Below are 18,060 nucleotides of genomic sequence, written 5' to 3'. Positions count from 1 at the left end.
GCGCGTCCTGCGAAGGTGCTCGATGGCGTCGTCATCCACCCGGGAACCATCCCACGCGCCGGAGCGGACAACAGAGGCCGCGGCGGAGGAAGAGCTAATCGCTGCGGAGCGGTGCGGCGTGGTGCGGCGAAGGCAGGAAGAAGGAGGAAGCAGGGGAAGCAGGGGAAGCAGGGAAGAACGAGCGCGCGCTTCGCCGTCCCGCTTCCCCCGCCTATTTATAGTCTCAAAGGCTGAGAAGCCGATGGGGCAGCGTGGGGATTAACTGCGCGCGAGCCCCCACGCCCCCACGATTAAACCCACGAAGTTACTGCGCGCAGTAACAACGTGGGGAGCCCAACCGCCCGCCCGGCCGCAGCGGATCCGTTCGCGTGCCGAGGCGCGGTAGTGGCGGGCCCCACCTGACGGCATGTCCCGTCACGCGCGTGGGCAGGCAGACTGCCCCTGCCACGTGGCCCCGCGCGACGGGGCCGCGGCGGGCGGCCACGGGAAGCGTATCAGGCACGCCGCCTGGTTCCCGCCACGACGTTCGAAACACCTCAAGGGGCAAGACGGCCCTCGGCAAATCCGACTCCAGCCAGTCGGCTTGAGCATGACGGCTCTCAGAGAATCCGACTCTAGCCAATCGACTTGGAGGAAGGCGGCCATCAAAGCTTGCTTTCCTCCATCTAAAGAATGAAACTGCTGAGGCACACGACGTATCAACCTCGGAGCCTCACCAGCTTCGGGGACTATTGTCGGAGTAATGGGCCACGGGTAGGCTAACCCGAGTCCCAGAACCTTTCAAGACATCGGGCAGACTGCGCCCCTCAAGTACCTGCGGCGACTCCCGTTCGAGCCGAGTCCCAGAGGCGACTCTCATCCAAGCCAAGTCCCAGGGGCGACTCCAAGACGAGCCGAGTCCCAGGGGCGACTCCCGTTCGAGCTGAGTCCCAGAGGCGACTCTCATCCAAGCCGAGTCCCAGAGGCGACTCCGAAGAAGCTGACTATGGGGAGTCGGCCCGCGGCTCCCAACCACCCGGTAATTAAAGGCGAGCAAGGCCACAGTGCACCATACTCGCGGAGATCTCCGCCCGGCGTGGCACTGTAGCCATGCCAGCCCTGACATCAGCCCTTGGGGCGGGGCCTTGTACCCACGACCTCCTATCTGTACGGCCCAGAGGTGGCGGGGCCCATCAGTCAGCGAAAGTATTGAAGACAGCAAGAGCACCGAAAGTCGGACCCGTTGGGAGTCGGCCCCCTGGAGTCGGCCGGCCCCTCCCACGGGTCCCGCACGCCATTAACCAGATACGACAGGGGAATGGCAACCATGATCGCCCGTCAGGCGGCGACACTGTTGCCATGACCCCACGACCAGGCCCGCGTCATTAGAAGCATAGCTACAGTAATCCGCAACCGGCAAGACCCGCCCGCGGCGGACACGGACTGACGCCCTCGTACCAGGCTAGTCGGCGGGACCCACCAGTCGGCGGGACCCAGGAGTCGGCGGAGAAGACGGCACCTGAGAGACAGACGGCTGGAACCCGCGCCCAGCCGGATTTACCATTGTAACCCTGGGGGGTAGGCCTATATAAACCCCCCAGGGCACCCATGCAAAGGGTTCGCACCTAGTAGCATTAGACAGAACACACCGGAGGGAGAGAGCTAGCCTTGTCTTCTCCTTCCTCCAGAAACAGCTCAAGGAGCACCCTTGTATTCACTTTGCCTTAGTGACCATGCGGAGACCCCGCAGAGTAGCAGTAGGGGTGTTATCTCCTCGGAGAGCCCTGAAGCTGGGTAAGATCCGCCGGCGTGCATGTCTCCGCCTCATCCCGTTTCTAGGCACCGGCGATGTTCTACTCGCCCCCACCATGATAAGCCATCCTTTGGCATATGTCGCACCCAACCCCCGACACGGGCTACCCCATCAGCTATCTTAGGGTGGGGGTGGGGGGGTAGCACGGCGGTAGTGGGGTGCAGCAGCACGACAGTGGTGCAAGTTCGCCGGGGGAAACCGGTCATCACTCGGGTTTAGAGGGATGGCTGGGGCGACGGCAAGACCGGTGGCGGGGGCGGTTCAGGGGAGGGCGAGGCAGCGAGGCGGTCGCAAGGGGCGGCAGCAGGTGGCTCGGCTGGTGGTACGCGAGCTGGTCAGAGGAGGGAGATGAGTCGGAAGTTGGAGAAGACGATCTTGCTGTCGATTTTACATTAGACAGTCCAAAATGGTCGGCTGGCCAAAATCAGTTTTCAGTTGATTGACTGTTAGCCACGCCCTTAGTTGGTACATTTAGGGCATCTTCAACCGTTTGTTTGTTAGATTGTGGATAAAATATGGCATTTCATGAGCCAACACATTATCATGCAACTATTATAATAGGTTGTATCTAGTTTGACCAATACAAAGTGAGAAAATAAATAAGGTGCTCTCTCATTCTATAGGCCTTGTCTTGGGCGTTACTTTGTCTGAATGGGTTCTTCTGCTCATCCTTCTCCTAGTAGCATGATTGTGTGGTTCAGAATGCAAACATTCATGAAAATTGGTGATGGCGGCCACCTTTCACTATAAGTTTCTTCCTATACCTAAAATTTCCTCTTTGTAGGTGTTTATCTACGCGTGTTGCACCTTGCTAGTGCCCGGGGACAACGGGAGGAGCACTGGTGGGCTGGCGACAAGGAGGAGGAGCGTCGTCATGGCCGGAGAAGATGGAAAAGATGAAAAAAATGAAGGAAAACTAGATCATCGGAATTTGGCGGCTGGAGGTCGGTGGGGCTGCAGGGTGTCGGCCGGTGCAGGTTGGTCGTCAGAGGAAAGGAACACGGCGGAGGCGGCGCTGACGTGCAAGCGACCGAGCAATAGAGAGAGGCGGTCCCGTGAGAGGAACTAATCTTTTTCTAAGAATCGATTTTGCTCTCCCAAATTTGTGAACCGAGGGAGCACTCTCCTAAAATAATCGAGGAGCTAAACCCTTACGGGTTCAGATAGGTCTAGTTTAACTCAAAATAAGAATTTAAAGAGTTAACCAGTTTTGAGGGATCGATTAAAGATGCTCAGGTGGATCATACGCAAGCAGGGTTGGACTTGCCAGTGCTCCTAAAAGCAGAGAAGGCGATGACTAGAACTCCAGCACAGCACCATCAGGTTAATAATTTGCTTGCCTGGCAGTGCAATCCACTGCATGCTTCACTTCTACATTATCTGTGCTTAAACTTTTAATCAAATGTATTATATCTCTCCGTCTCCCCGAGATGATATTGGATCCACAGATTTTAAAACCTTCAGATTTGGTAGGTGGTACTCACACTTTGAGAGTAAGCTGGAGAAATGCCGATCGCTACTGTAACGAACACTTGTATTTAAATCTTCAGATTTGATAGGTGGTACTTGCACTTTGAAAGTTCACCGCCGGAGAGATCGCGACCACAGCAGTCCACTACTGCAGCCGATCGTGGTGCAGGCATTGTAGGAGTATTACTCCTATTTTATCATCAGTCAACTAAGATATTATATCTACCCGCAAAAAAAAAGATATTATATCTACTCACCGCTGACCAAATTAGCGCACAAAAAAAGGTGGCACTATTTTTACTTTAAAAGTAAGACTTTCCTTTTGAGGCAAGATAAAGTTACTTTAATTAGAAAAAAATTCTTAGCTGCTAAGCCAACCAATCATTGATCACTATCATAAGCAATTGGATCGTGATCATATATAGTCACTGCCGTAATTCCCTCCATGTTGCAACAAATCATTCTAACTCCCTCTTTGTCAGGTCACATGTTATTCGACCGGTGAGTATGGTCCAGGGACATAGATTTTGTGGTAGGATTGTTGAGATATTGTTGCTAGGCAAGTCCTAGATGGATGGCCTCGGGTTTTCTTGCTTTTTAAGTCGATTTGTTCAGTATTGATAATTGGTAATTTTTTAATATTAAATCATATATAGAAGTGTGCACACTATGTGCCGGCAAAGCATCCGCCACCAATAGATGCTTCAAGATTCGAACCTACATTTTTGAGCTCAAGTATTCTTACATATTTTTCTGTATCCAATATATTTTTAGACATTTTTATTAATTTTGGTGGGTCTCAAGATTTAATCAGATGTTCAATTTTCAAAATTTGAACTTTTTCAAATCTCATTCAATATTTATTGTTCATTTCCAGATACATTGCTAATCAAATGTCAAATGCATTTCACTAACATTTCACCATTACTCTATCGGATTTCATAGGCAAGTGAGACAAAGTTCAGTATCCATTCTAGAACCATTTAAGGTACATTTCGAAGAAAGTAAAAAATTCAAACAAATTCCACAACAGCTTTCATACATTTTCTAATGCAATGGTATAATTGTTTCAGATACAATTCACAAATCATAACATATCATTCAGTGGCAATTCATATCTATTTTCAAAACATTTTAGAGCAAGTTAATAATTTATATATATTCTACAAAAAATCGTAAAATTTTGATTGCATTTCCAATAATACAATTCATGATTTTTTAGATACAGTTCACAAACCAATTATTCCATTCACAGTTGATAATTACAGATACATTCCATAGGCATTTCACAAAATATTCAATGACATCTCACGAAACTACACTGCAACAAAAAATCACTGACATTTCACGAGTACATTGCAACATGTTTTCATCTTATTTCAGTTTTGGTTTAGACGTAATTATAAATAACTTATAGACATATTGAGGTGCAATTTCAGAAATTTGATAGTGAATGAAATGAGGCTCCCAAACTATAATTAAACTGCAATGCTTTTTTTTTGTAAACTAAACCATGTTTCAAAGTGATTTCACTGTATTATCCATATCCTATAGGGACAGTACACGAAGGAAATTTCAAAGCAGCTTAACCAACTTAACTTTATTTCACTACAGGGACAATTTCAAAGCAAAATACTACTACTACTCACAACCCCAGAATATATTCTGGCACAATCTAGTGATCTACTCCCTCCGTTTTCAAATAATTATCTTTCTAGCCATCTCAAATGGACTACAACATACGGATGTATGTAGACATGTTTTAGAGTGTAGATTCACTCATTTTGCTCCGTATGTAGTCACTTGTTGAAATCTCTAGAAAGACAATTATTTAGAAACGGAGGGAGTATGTATGAAAGGATGTTCCTTGGCCGCCAGCTTCACCGGTGGCCACCCTTTGGGGCCGCAGCCGCCGTTAAAGATGCACATGGATGCTCCCTCCCGGTGCCGGCGGTCCATGTGTTGCAAGCTGCCTTCTTCTCTTCACCAGTAAAACTCTGCTTCTTCTCATCTTCTCCGGTCATTGACTTGCCCATCATCGTTGCTGCCGAAGCCTCCTCGCTAATCTTCCTCCTCAGTCTCTCTTGCTTTACATGTACCTGTGCGTAGCTGAACCCCATGGAAGCCATGTTGAGCAGAGAAGTTAGCTAGAAGGATGAAGGCTTGAGTTAATGTGATAGTTGGAAGATTGTGTGTGCATACGTGCGTCTATTTATAGGAGCCAGTTAAGACAACTAGGGTGCTGACTTCTTAATACTTCCACTCTAATGGAGTACACGTAGCAAGGAGGTGAGTAGGACTCCAGCACCATCAGGTCAATGTGCTTGCGTGGCAGTGCAATCCGCAGCATGCTTCACTTCCGTCGGAGTTTGTTCTTGATGAATAAATTCTAGTTCCAACTGTTTTCATCTTTTCTTTTCTGGAGTTCAAATTTCCTCGGCCACTTCGTCGGGACCTCCATCTAAATCACCGCAAGCTTTAATCCTATTCTTTCATCATTCATTCTATCTCATCATCCTTTTGTTACCGGAGTTCTTCATGGTGGTTCTTCATGATTTAATTCATTCTTCAAGAGTTCATCAAGATTTTTGTTGGTGGAGTTCAAGTATCTTTTCTTCTCACATCTCGAAGTGCAATTAATTCTCCTTATTCTTTTGAAGTGGAGTTTTGCATTTCTTCGTTATTTTCAACCATTTAATCTTTGATCGGTTATCACCTCATAATTTTGAGATGTTATCCATAAGTCCACAACAAGCTTATTCTTTTCGTTGTTGATTTTCTCTACAACTCCGTTCAATCCTTCCTTCTACGGATGCTTTCTATTTCATTCGTCGAAGAAGTTGTCATTTTTCTTCTCCGTTCTTTTCTTTCCACTATTTCAATTATTCTGGAGGCATTGTGTTGTTCCTCTCGTCAAGTATCATTCCATCTTCTCAAGATCATGTTCTAATCTTTCCATGTTCAGCCGGGGTGCCATCTAAATTCTTTCGTTCTTGTTCCTTGTCTATCTTGTTCTAACCGGAGTGGTTTCGAATTCATTTTAGTTTCGGAGCTTTGATTCTCGTCATATTCGTCGTTTCTTTTTCTTTCTACTCAAGTGTTCTGGACTTTGTTCATCCTCTCTCTTTTGTTCTTATTTCACCTCATCCTTTTCTCTTCCGGCTCGGTCCTAAGATCTCGGGACGAGATCTTTTGTTAGTGGAGGAGTGTTGTAACACTCCGGATCCGATGCGCCAGGTGTCTTCCAGCTTTCGTCGTTGTTGCCATGTCATTTGCTTGCGTGTTGCATTTTGCCATGTCATCATCTGCATTTCATCTGCATGTTTTTCAAAACTTGCATCCGTTCGGGTTCCCCCGGTTCTCTCCGTTGTCCGTTCTGAGCCCAACCACACTCACACACGCCCGCGGCACCTCCGAAATATTATTTTATAAGTGGCCGAAAAATATTCTCGGAATGGGATGAAACTTGGCGTGTGGTCTCTTATTATAGTGTAGACAGGCCGCCTGCCAAATTTCGTCGCATTCGGAGTCCGTTTGATAGCCCAACCGTCATCCGTAGCGGCACCCTTGCCGGTTTATTCGTCTGATGTTTTCGGTCTCCGAAAACCCTTCCCGGGCTGCACTTCTCTTCTCTCCCCTCAGCCCAAGCACTCTCTTCACAGCCCACCTAGGCCTGCCTAACCCCCCTCGCGATCAAATCGGTCGGATCACGATCGGAGGCTCCGAAACGGCCTCAAACCCCCCAAACCCTAGCCCCTTCCATATATATACACCCCTGCCAAAAATGGGCTAACCTAGCTCTTCCCCTACCCCTAGACCCCCTCCCTCGGATCCAGCGCCGCCCCTTCTCCTCGGATCCGCCGCCGACCACCTCTTCCCCGCCACTTGGCGCGCAACCACTGGCCACGCCGCCACCCGCCGCCGCTCCTGGCCTCCCGCAGCGCGCCACGCGGCCCCCTGGCCTCTCCCTCCGCCGTTGGCCCGCTCCAGCCCGCTGACCAAATTAGCGCACAAAAAAAAGGTAGTAGCACTATTTTTACTTTAAAAATAAGACTTTCCTTTTGAGGCAAGATAAAGTTACTTTAATTAGAAAAAATATTCTTACCTGCTAAGCCAACCAGCCATTGATCATTACAATAAGCAATTGGGTCGTGATCATATATAGTCACTGCCGTAATTGCCACCATGTTGCAACCAATCATTCTAACTCCGCTACTGGCTCTATGTCAGGTCACATGTTATTCGACCGGTGGATATGGTCCAAGGACATAGATTTTGTGGTAGGATTGTGGAGATGTTGTTAGAGATGCTCTTAGTAGGCAAGTCCTAGATGGGTGGCCTCAGGTTTTCTTTCGTTTTAAATCGATTTGTTATGTATTGATAATATATTTGACCAAAACTAAGTATGTGCCTCGGTTGTGTTTGAATCTAACCAGAAAGAAAAAATGTCTTGCTATCCCGCAAAAAAAGAATAAAAAACATGACTTGCTCGAGTTGCCAGTTTTCCAGCAATTATAGTGTACACTAGATCAACGGCGGAGCTATGTACAACACTGAGGGGGCCGTGGCCCCCCAGCCCAAGACATTTAGCCCACACAAGTTCACTAGCACTTTTTTTTGACTGGGACAAGTACATAAGTGCATGTATCTGCATACTGCAAGCAATATAACCCAGATAGTTGCATTACATGTAATACATAAATCAACTAAAGAAATTCAATCTCCAAGGTCTACATCCAGCTTCCAAGTTTCAACAAACATGGTTGAAACTTCTTTGTCCTAGCCAGTTCTTCGCAGGAACCTCAGATGGTTTACCCTCTTCAGTTTGTTTATTCGATAGCTACTTTTCAGCTCGCTTCAGTGCTTCGCTTCTACCTGCATCAAATAGAATAGCTCATGTTTTGAATGAGAAAAAAATTCTCTACAGCAAGAATTATTATTTTTATCCAACAAGAACAAGTCTCATGTTTATCAGTAACTAGCACAAAAAATAGAAAGAAACATATAAGCAAGATAAATTATGCGTGTTAGTTTTGGTCAAATATATTATTCTTGAAGTGAAAACCCAGAGGAACTTAGTTTCTGTCATAAAACGCAACTCAACACCATGTCCATGTCCAATAAGAACACATTTGGTTCCCTGCAGATGCCCCGGCCAGGCTGTGCGGGTTTTGGGCGTTTGGTTGCCTGGGGGAAGGTCTAAACCTGTCCCGTGGCATGCAAAGTAGCCAGCGAGCCTGGCTCCTAGGTAACGAGATTGAAATCCGTTTCTCCCGAGCCAGGCTCGTGAGATGCAGGGTATTAACATGCCAATGATGGTATCAGCAAATAATTATCATGTTTTAAGGCATATTAGTATATTTCAAAGTAGATTCAAAATTAATGACAAAAAATAAGTATTGTATGGACGACTCAAGCAAAATAAGCATAATCTTAATATTTGTCTTTTGTTTTCAATATAAGCTTTTTAGTATATTGATTTGACAGAATTCCACCACAGTTAAAGAAAACTGAGTTGTGGCCTTGTCTACTTCCATAACAGTTTTGCTAACATTTCACAGGAAGGTTCGCGCACAAACAACCAAAATTCAGCTTAACACAAACTTATTTTTATTGGATTGCCAGGATTTGTTTAACAACTGATATACAGCATCGACAATGCTGTACAGAACCAGTCATGTCAATAACCCTCCATTGAATCACACTGTCATCAAACCAAAGCTCCTGAATAAGATGCACTAACTTGCTAAGCTCTAGATCCTAGTGAAACCAGAATGGTGCCAACACAATGATTCACTAGTTTTCATGGCAAGCATGGCATTCATACATATAGTCGCACATAAAAACATAAAAGGAACTTACCAGCATAAAGAAGTTACCTTAATATTGCTCATCAGGTACCCCTGCAGATCTCACTAGTGCAGAAGCTGGACAAGTAATTGAACTTCTTGACATCAAGCTCAGCCAATCCTCGCAGTGTTGACTTCCTCACATCAATAGCAAACATCAGTGCCAACTTGTCCATGTGCTTGGGTGTGGTTTCAGAAAGCAAGTAAACGACGTCATCATCCATGCTTAGGATGGGGTATCCCACTTGAAGTTCTTGCATGGTCTTGCTGCTCAGCATAGTCATGGGATCAGAAAGGCATGGCTCCAAGCTGACATCTTTAACATCAAATACACAGTCATGGTTCCAGCGCTCCTGCAAACCAACCGGTATTGCCATGCTCCATGTTGTGGACTTCCAGCCATCACGGATGACCTGATGAGATTTCCTTGAGGAATTCTGCACCGCCACCCAGTCGGTATAGGAAACAGGGGTGGTGGCGGGGTTGAGCACTTCTATTGACCGGAATTCCAACTCAACATACTTGATCGAGTCTTTGTTTCGGCTGATAGTTACGTCCCGGAAATAGCCGGGGTCATCATTTCTGAGGAGGCGATCCCAGTTAGACCTTGCCGGCACCGGCAGTGGAACATCCCGGAGCAGTGGGCGTTTCTTGAGCACGTCGCAAAAGAAGATGCCACGCCAGAGGTCCACCCAGGCGACCGTGCCATGCTCGCCACCAATTGTGATGGTCTTCCCCGTCTCGTGGTATAGCCTGTCGACTGCTGCAGGTAAAGGGATGAGCTTGTCCCTCTTGAACTTATTCAGTGACAAGCGCTTGGAGACCCAAGCTTTAGAATTTGATGAGGATCTGTAGAGGTGGAGGCGGAACTCCCACCTAATGAGCGCGCCGCCATCGTACAGGGGGTTAGCGTAACCGAGAGCAGCGACGGCATAGCAAGCGCCGTCTTGGCGGCTAATGAGGGCAGTTGCGGAGTCGTCGAGGCATATGGGGTCCGGGTTGGGTAGCAGGTCTAGCCGCTGGGCGCGCGGGCTGTAGACGAAGTAGTCCCAGTCCGATGCTCCGGTGGCGCTGTTGGGGTGGATGGGAACGCAGAGGAGGACGAGATGTGCGTCGGTGGCGACAATCTTGGGCCCTGTTCTGCGGAAGTCGAGGCCAGGGCAGTGGACACAGAAGTGGGAGAGATGTGGCGGGCGGGCGGCGCGGAGGGTCACCTTGATAGGCAAGCCAGTGCTGGTGGTGCCCTCGGCGGTGGTGTTGTTGGGAAGGTCGGCGATGTAGCACCACCTGTCGAGGAGGACCAAGCCTGAGGCGGCGGCGGCGGCGGACTCGGGAAGAGAAGGTGGAACCCAGGAGGAAACGGAGGCAGCCATGTCCATGAAGAGATCCAACCAGAGGCGAGGGGATGGGATGGGATGGGATGGCAGGCGGCGCGATTTGGAAACGGAATTTGGGGCTACGGACGGACCTAGGGTTCACCTAGGGCTCATGTGCCGGCGTCCCGTGCTTGTCGCGCCTCGCCATCTCCTCAGGCCTGCTCCTCCTCTTTGCGATCCTCGACGCCTTTGCTTACTCGCGTCGACCATCCGGGCAAATATTTGAAATAATTAAAAAACAGTTTGACTAATTCACATCTAGATGTTTTTCAAAGATGTCACATCTAAACTCCCACAAATACATAATGCAGCAACAAAAAACAGAAAAAAACAAAAACAAAAACATAAAGCACAAATAAAGTGAACATCGGCTTAGATGTGACATAACTATGTCACATCTAGATATGTCCTAGACAGATCCTTAAAAAAACCTCAAAAAATTAAACAGCAAAATCTGATTATATTTTAAGTTATCAGTATCATTATATTCGTATTTAAAAACACTTTCTAATGATGTTAGTTTTATACCAACAACATTTATAAACACAGAAAACGAGGACATCTTATTCATTGGAATGGAGTATTGGTTGGACCATTTGACACCAGGGCAACAATGAAGGGAAAATATTTGGTGCATCGGAGCTTGTGGTGCTACCAGTGCACTGAACTCACGTTGCGCTTTTAAAATGTTCAAAAAATTCTGATTTCTTTTAGCACATTCACACAACATCAATGTTGGTTGCCATAAAATTTCAAGTCAAAACTCAGAACATAAGTCTAAAAACAAAAATGACAAGTCCAACAATCAATAGTACATAAAATAACTTGAGTTTTAGATTTGGCTCATTATCACACTGATGTTAAATTTATCATTTTTGTAACACCATACATTGATGTTGTGTTAGTGTGCTAGATTTTTTTTTCAGATTTTTAAAAATGTTTTATGGCATCCGGTGCACTGGTACCACCACAAGTACGCGTGCACCGGATAATTCCCCAACAATGAAAACGCAATGGGCTAGTAAACCAACCATGTAGGTCTGTCTATGCACCATTTTTATCTCCTTGGCTTGGAAAGACGTCCAAAGAAGAGGAGACCTCCTCTTCGGCGCCTTAGGCGGCCGTTCGCTTAGTGGGCGCTCATGCAGCAGCCTCGCGTGGGCCGGCCCAGCTACCACGCTCACACCTCCCTTCGTCGATCGCTTGCTCCTTCCCTTGGTGCACGTTTCTACCGTTCGTTTTTTTGTTGTTGTTCGTCTCTTCTTTCACAAAACTGGAAAACACATGGATCTGAAAAAATTACGAATTTAAAAAACAGTTCATCAAATTTTGAACACAAAATTAAAAAAAGTTCATTGGATTTGAAAAAAGTTCATCGAATTTGAAAAAATTCCATTGAATTTGACAACAAAAAGTTCGTCCATTTTGGAAAAAAACATTGATTTTGAAAAAAAAAATCATCAACTTTCAAGAAAAAAGTTCACGAATTTCTTTCGTAATTGTTTTTCATGAATTTGGAAAAAGAAAGAAAAAAGGAACAGAGAGAAAAAACGAAGAAAGAAGAAGAAGAAGAAAAGGCAAAACAACCCACTATATGAACACGTGTGGTCAGTTTTTTTTAGACAACCTCGCGAAGTTCTTTATTAATCTGTCACCACAGTTACAGGGACGAACGAGAGATTCTCGGGATGTCCTAATCAAACATGGCGGCCACCACCGAGATTAAGAGCATGCTTCGCTAAGTTGTGAGCTTCGACATTCGAGCTCCTAAACTCATGACTAAAGTTACATAAATGAAAAGACATAGAATGATCTATTATTTCATGAATAATTGCTCCGTAGCTTGCTGCATTTTCCTTCTTGACGTCCTCGACCACCCCCTTGCAGTTCGATGCTACATGAATCCTCCGAAGATAGAGGTCCTCCGAGAGAGCCAATGCTTCCCTTATCGCCAGCGCCTCGAGGGTGTGTGGGTCAGCGATATGTTTGAAAAAAAGAGTCGAAGCGCCCAAGAAGCCCCTTCTTGATCCCTGCATATAGCGCCAACAGCACCATAGCCCCGTCGCGATACAGCGGCGTCGACATTTACCTTTGCGGCTCCTTCGAGTGGTTTTACCCAACGAGTAGACCTCGCTGGCGCCACACCCCTTGGTCTCTAGTACACGGGATTCATAATCCGGAGATCACTCAAGTAGTTGTTGATGAATCCATTGATGGAGTGCGGCGTCTGTTAAATATCTTCGTGAATAGACTTCCGTCGAGCTTTTCAGATTGCCCAAAGAGTAAAAATCAGTCGTTGAAACAAATCTGCAGGTAATATTGCATGTAGCTCAAACAGCCAGTCCTTGGCTATATCCTCCGTCCGCTCAACCATTTGTTCTAGGAGATCTTCCGGGGCAAGCGCCCAAACAGCAGCAGCCAAAGGGCATTTCAACAATGCGTGCTTCCAAGTATCTCTTCCCCCACATAGCAGGCATGTGTCTTCTGTTGTCATATGTCGATGCTTTAGGACCACCCCGCATGGCATAGAATGTCTAGCAAGGCGCCAGACAAACATCCTCAGTTTGGATGGGACCTGGATATGCCATATCATGCTCCACTTGTTGCTGTCAGGCTACTCGAACGAGGACCCACCCTCTTCCTGTAGCCATGCTTCTCGGTTCATCTTTGTCCGCACGACCATCCGGTAAGCAGAATGCACACTAAAATTGCCTCGTGTCTCTTCATGCCAAGCCCAAAAGTCGGCAACTCTACGTGTGCATAGAGGTATCTTCAGAATCTTAGCAGAATCAAAAGGTGTAAAGATAGACCTTATGTAGTCCTCATTCCATGACGCCGTTGGTGCATGGACCAGCTGCGCCACCCTAGTAGGGGGAGGGGGGTTCTGAATTAGTGATGTAATGGGCCTCTTATAACTATCCCTAGGGATCCAGTTGTGCAGCCAAATATCTGTAGTCTCCCCATCCCCAATCCTTCGAACAATCCCCTGTGCTAGGATATCTCGGCCGTCAAGTATTGCTCTCCAAATCTGAGAAGGATGAGATCCAAGCTCCGCGTCCAACAAAGTGTTTTGTGGGAAATATATCACTTTCAGCATACGTGAACTAAGAGATGACCCCTCTGTCAAAATTCTCCACGCTTGACGTGCTAGCAATGCCAAATTGAAGATCTCCAAGTCACGGAAACCCAACCCCCCGAAATGTTTAGGTCTGGTCATTACATCCCACGCCACCCAGCTTGGCTTTCTCCTTCCTTGCTTGCTACCCCACCAGAATTGCCTAATAATGGAGGTTATATTTTCGCACAGCCCCCTCGGCAATCTGAAGCACGACATAGAATAGACTGGTATAGCCTGGGCTACAAACTTGATCAAAATCTCTTTACCTGCCGATGACAGGAGCTTTTCCATCCATCCTTTTATCTTCTCCCAAACACGGTCCCTCAAATATCTGAATGTACCGTTCTTCGAGTGGCCGACATCAGTAGGCATGCCCAAGTAGCGATCACTCAAAGATTCATTTTGTACCTGCAAATTGTTCTTGACAATATCCTTTACAGGTCCTGGACATCCTTTGCTGAAAAAAAATTGAGGACTTCTCATTGTTAATCCTTTGCCCCGATGCACTACAATAAGTAGCTAGCAGGTTTGACACCGCTAAAGATCCCTCCCCACTCGCCTTGAATAGTAGCAGACTGTCATCTGCAAACAAAAGGTGGTTAACGATAGGAGCCGTTGGGGCCACCTGAATACCTGCCAATGATGACTGAGAACTGGTTTTGAGTAGGCATGAAAGGCCCTCTGCTGCTATCAAGAATAAATAGGGGAGATTGGGTCTCCCTGCCGAATACCTCTTGTAGGTTTGAAAGATTCGAGTTTCTCTCCATTGAATAAAACCGAGAAGGAAACTGGTGAGACCATACCCATAACAATATCAATCCACTGTGTTGCAAAACCCAGCTTGCTCATGATGGCCCTCAAATATGTCCACTCCACCCTGTCATAGGCTTTCATCATGTCCAACTTCAAAGCACAGAAACTGTTTGTTTTTATCTCGAGCGCTTCATAAAATGCAAACACTCATAGGCACAAATAATGTTGTCAGTTATAAACCTTCCAGGTACAAAGGCGGACTGCTCTTCTGATATAATGTCAGGCAGAATTACCTTTAACCTGTTAGCAACCACCTTCGAAGCAATCTTATAGAGAACATTGCAAAGACTTATAGGCCGAAATTGAGACAGTATTGTTGGGTTCGTTACCTTAGGAATCAACACTAGTACAGTATCATTGATGCACTCTGGGCTCTCCTCTCCATGGACTATTCTCAGAACAATGTTTATGACCTCTTCGCCACACACGTCCCAATGACGTTGATAGAAGGCAAAACAACCCACTATATGAACACGTGTGGTCAGTTGGTCTGGTGGTTATGGCGTCGTGCTCTTAACAAGAACATCGTGGGTTTGAATCCTGCCTTGCACACTCTTTTTGCAGTTTATAGAAACAGAACAAAAGGCAAAAGGAAGTGGGATGGGCCGGCCCGTTACCAAACCAAGCATACAGGAGGGTATGCGCTCTGTACCAAATGCCCTATATCTGGCGCCTTACGATTTGGCAAAGAAGCCCTATATCCGGCGCCTTAGGATTTGGCAAAGAAGAGGGTAACAAATGGAATCTCTGGTTGTTTTTTTTAGCATGAATCTCTGGTTGTTGAACGTGTATGTACGTACAGGTTAGGGTCATGTATTGTCACACCTCTTTTCTCAATGAATTGTGTTGCATGCAATCCAATCTTTCCTAACAACATGGTACCTATGCATGGGTGTATATAGACTTATTTAAGTGTGTAGATTCATTCATTTTGCTCTGTATGTAGTCCATATTTGGAGTCTGTAAAAAGACTTAGGAACGGAGGGAGTATTTGGTTGAAGATTCGCATGCATGCATGCTTATCTCCTATGCAAGCATGGCATTGATTGCTTTTTGATGGGCCCCGAATACAACTTTTTGCAGAGATGGCAATGCTCTACCCATCCAAGCTCTCATGCTGTTTATTTTAGCTTTCAAATTTGAATATACTATATCTTTTAGATTGAGAGTCAAAATTAAGTTTCGTTTGCATATTTACGTTTGTTGTGACGGGGACTTTCGAACAAGGTCACTCGAACATTTTAACAACTTTTAAATTTTACTAATTTCAAATATTAAAACTTAATAGTTATAATATTAAGTTTTTATCAAGTTTCATTTGTTTTTACGGTTTAGGGTTTAGAGCTTTAAGTTTTACTATTTAAAACCTGGTGATTTTATCCCTCATCGTGTCAAGTTTTTTTTTGGAAGTTAGCAGGAGAGCTGCTAAGATTCCACATCAGAAGGGGTCATCGTGTCAAGTTTTAACAGATGAAATGTCATGAAAATTTTAAAACTTGTGAAATCGTATTCAAGAGTGGTCTTAGTTGAAAGCCCTCATCACATGAAAAACAAATATTCAAACAAAATGTAAATTGGACTTTCGGTTCAAAAGATACACTAGATTCAAATTGAAAGTTAAAAATGAAAGGCATGGGAGATCAGTTGTGTGGAGCATGTTACTTCTGTCAAAAACTGCATGTGGAGACCCACCCAAAAATACGGAGCGATAATCAATGGACTAATCCATGCATGAGACCTCCCATGCAAGAGAAAATGCATTCACGCTGGTGCAGATGAATGTTGTATGGCGGACGGATTGCATTTCAGTTAGGCACGTGATTCATCTACTAAACACAGGTTGTGTGGGCCCAAGTACTCCGTACTAAATTAATCATGACACACACAAGCTTTATTTCCTTAACGGACAAGAATATAACAGGATCACGATAATACAAATCTAGAACAGGGCAACAAAGGAAGGGAAGTACTCCTTCCATAAAAAAATATAAGAGCGTTTAGATCACTAACAGAGGGAGTACCACATAGCAAAATACTACCCCATGACCGTCCAGCTTCATCGGTGCCCACCCCTTGGCGCCGCAGCTGCCAGGGAAGACGCACACGGATGCACCCTCCCGGCGGTCCATGAGTTGCAAGTTGCCTTCTTCTCCTCTTCACCCATGAAATGCTCCTTCATCTTCTCTTCTTCTCGGGTCATCGACTTGTCTACCGTCGCCGTCGCCGAAGCCCTCTTGCTGTCGCTGATCCTCCTCATCAGTCTCTCTTGCTTCACGTGTACCTGTGCGTAGCTGAACCCCATGGAAGCCATGTTGAGTAGGACTGTAAGAGAGAAGATGGCTAGAAAGATGAAGGCTTGAGTTGATGTGATTGTGGGTGTTGGTGTGTGCATACGTGCGTGTATTTAACTATTTATAGGCACGAGTGGGAATTATTGGGGTGTGAACCGTGTGCTGGCTTCTTAATTCTATGGGCACATCTCCTTTGCCGGTTTAGATGGATCATATGCAAACTGGGGTGGACTTGCCATTGCCAATATACTAGTATTACTACTCCTAAAAGCAGAGAAGCCGATGACTAGAACTCCAGCACAGCACGATCAGGTTAATAATTTGCTTGCCTGGCAGTGCAATCCAATGCATGCTTCACTTCTGCATTGTCTGTCCTTAAAATCTGAATTGGACGTCTCCCTGACTCCTAGAGATAATATTGGTCCCACAAATTTTGAAAACTTCAGATTCGGTAGGTGGTACACGCACTCTGAAAGTAGTCTTGAGAAATATCGACCACTAATATAACGAACCGTTGTATTTAAAACTTCAGATTTGGCAGGTTGTCGCACTTTGGAAGTTCACCGCCGGTGAGTTCTCGACCACAACAGCGCACTACGACAGTGTACTAGTATTTTGTCATCGGTCAACTAGGAAGATATTATATCTAGTCGCCTCTGATTAAATTAGTCGCACACAAAAAAGACCTTGCTAGGCATTTGGTCGGCTGTTATTTGGCAACTGGGTTGCCAGTCGCTGGATGTGTCTCATGTAGCCGTCGGATCATCACAATACGAACTATGTCGCGGTCATCCATTGCAACATGGATCATGTTGCGATCACCACGAGCTTGCATGGTGTTGCAAACACGCGGGTGCAGCATGCACCATGTCGCGGTCATCCATTACAACATGGATCATGTTGCAGTCACCTTCAACTTGCATAACATTGTAAAACACGTGGACCTTTTCAAACATCATTCATGTGCGGCCAGAGCGACAACGTTGTTGCGGTGCCCTGACATCGCCCCCTCTTGTGTTGTAGCAAAGCTGGTAGCAGCCATGGTGGATGCGGCAGCATGTGGTGGTCCGCCGCACTTTCATTCACACCAAAATGACAGCTGATTTGCATCGCTAGCAGCCAGGCTGACAAAAACACATGGCGAGCTTGCCTGGACGACAGAGTATGCAGCGCAGAAGATGACTTTGTAGCATGGAAGTGCAATGATAGCTATACAATACCGCCTGGGACCAATCCGACTCTAGAGGGGGTAGCCGGAACGCCTCCCATATGTCGATGGGGTAGGATGAGACGGGGGATAAGGATAAAGCTAGGAGATCAGAGGCGGGGATCCTTGATCTGGAGAGAGAGA

General features: G+C 46.1%; 1 protein-coding gene across 2 annotated transcripts; it reads right to left on the bottom strand.

Annotated features, from left to right (window-relative positions):
* Positions 1 to 7,756: 7,756 nt before the first annotated feature.
* On the bottom strand, positions 7,757 to 10,620 carry LOC119307461. Of its 2 annotated transcripts, none has more exons than XM_037583537.1 (2): positions 9,125 to 10,620; positions 7,757 to 8,137 (listed from the first exon to the last, which is right to left on the bottom strand). In XM_037583537.1, exon 1 carries the CDS (start codon positions 10,488 to 10,490, stop codon positions 9,156 to 9,158), a length of 1,335 nt encoding a protein of 444 aa, XP_037439434.1. In that variant the 5' UTR covers positions 10,491 to 10,620; the 3' UTR covers positions 7,757 to 8,137; positions 9,125 to 9,155. The 2 variants fall into 2 exon arrangements, with proteins under 2 accessions (XP_037439434.1, XP_037439433.1); XM_037583536.1 differs by having other exon boundaries at positions 9,142 to 10,620.
* Positions 10,621 to 18,060: the final 7,440 nt, after the last annotated feature.

Source organism: Triticum dicoccoides, chromosome 5B (assembly GCF_002162155.2).
Source record: "Triticum dicoccoides isolate Atlit2015 ecotype Zavitan chromosome 5B, WEW_v2.0, whole genome shotgun sequence".
NCBI lineage: Eukaryota > Viridiplantae > Streptophyta > Magnoliopsida > Poales > Poaceae > Triticum > Triticum dicoccoides.
The sequence above is the reverse complement of the archived record's forward strand: the minus strand, read 5'-3'. Positions and strand labels throughout refer to the sequence as shown.

Bases quoted from the DNA above. Each gene is read 5' to 3' on its own strand.
- LOC119307461 (XM_037583537.1), bottom strand. From the start codon at position 10,490: ATGGACATGGCTGCCTCCGTTTCCTCCTGGGTTCCACCTTCTCTTCCC.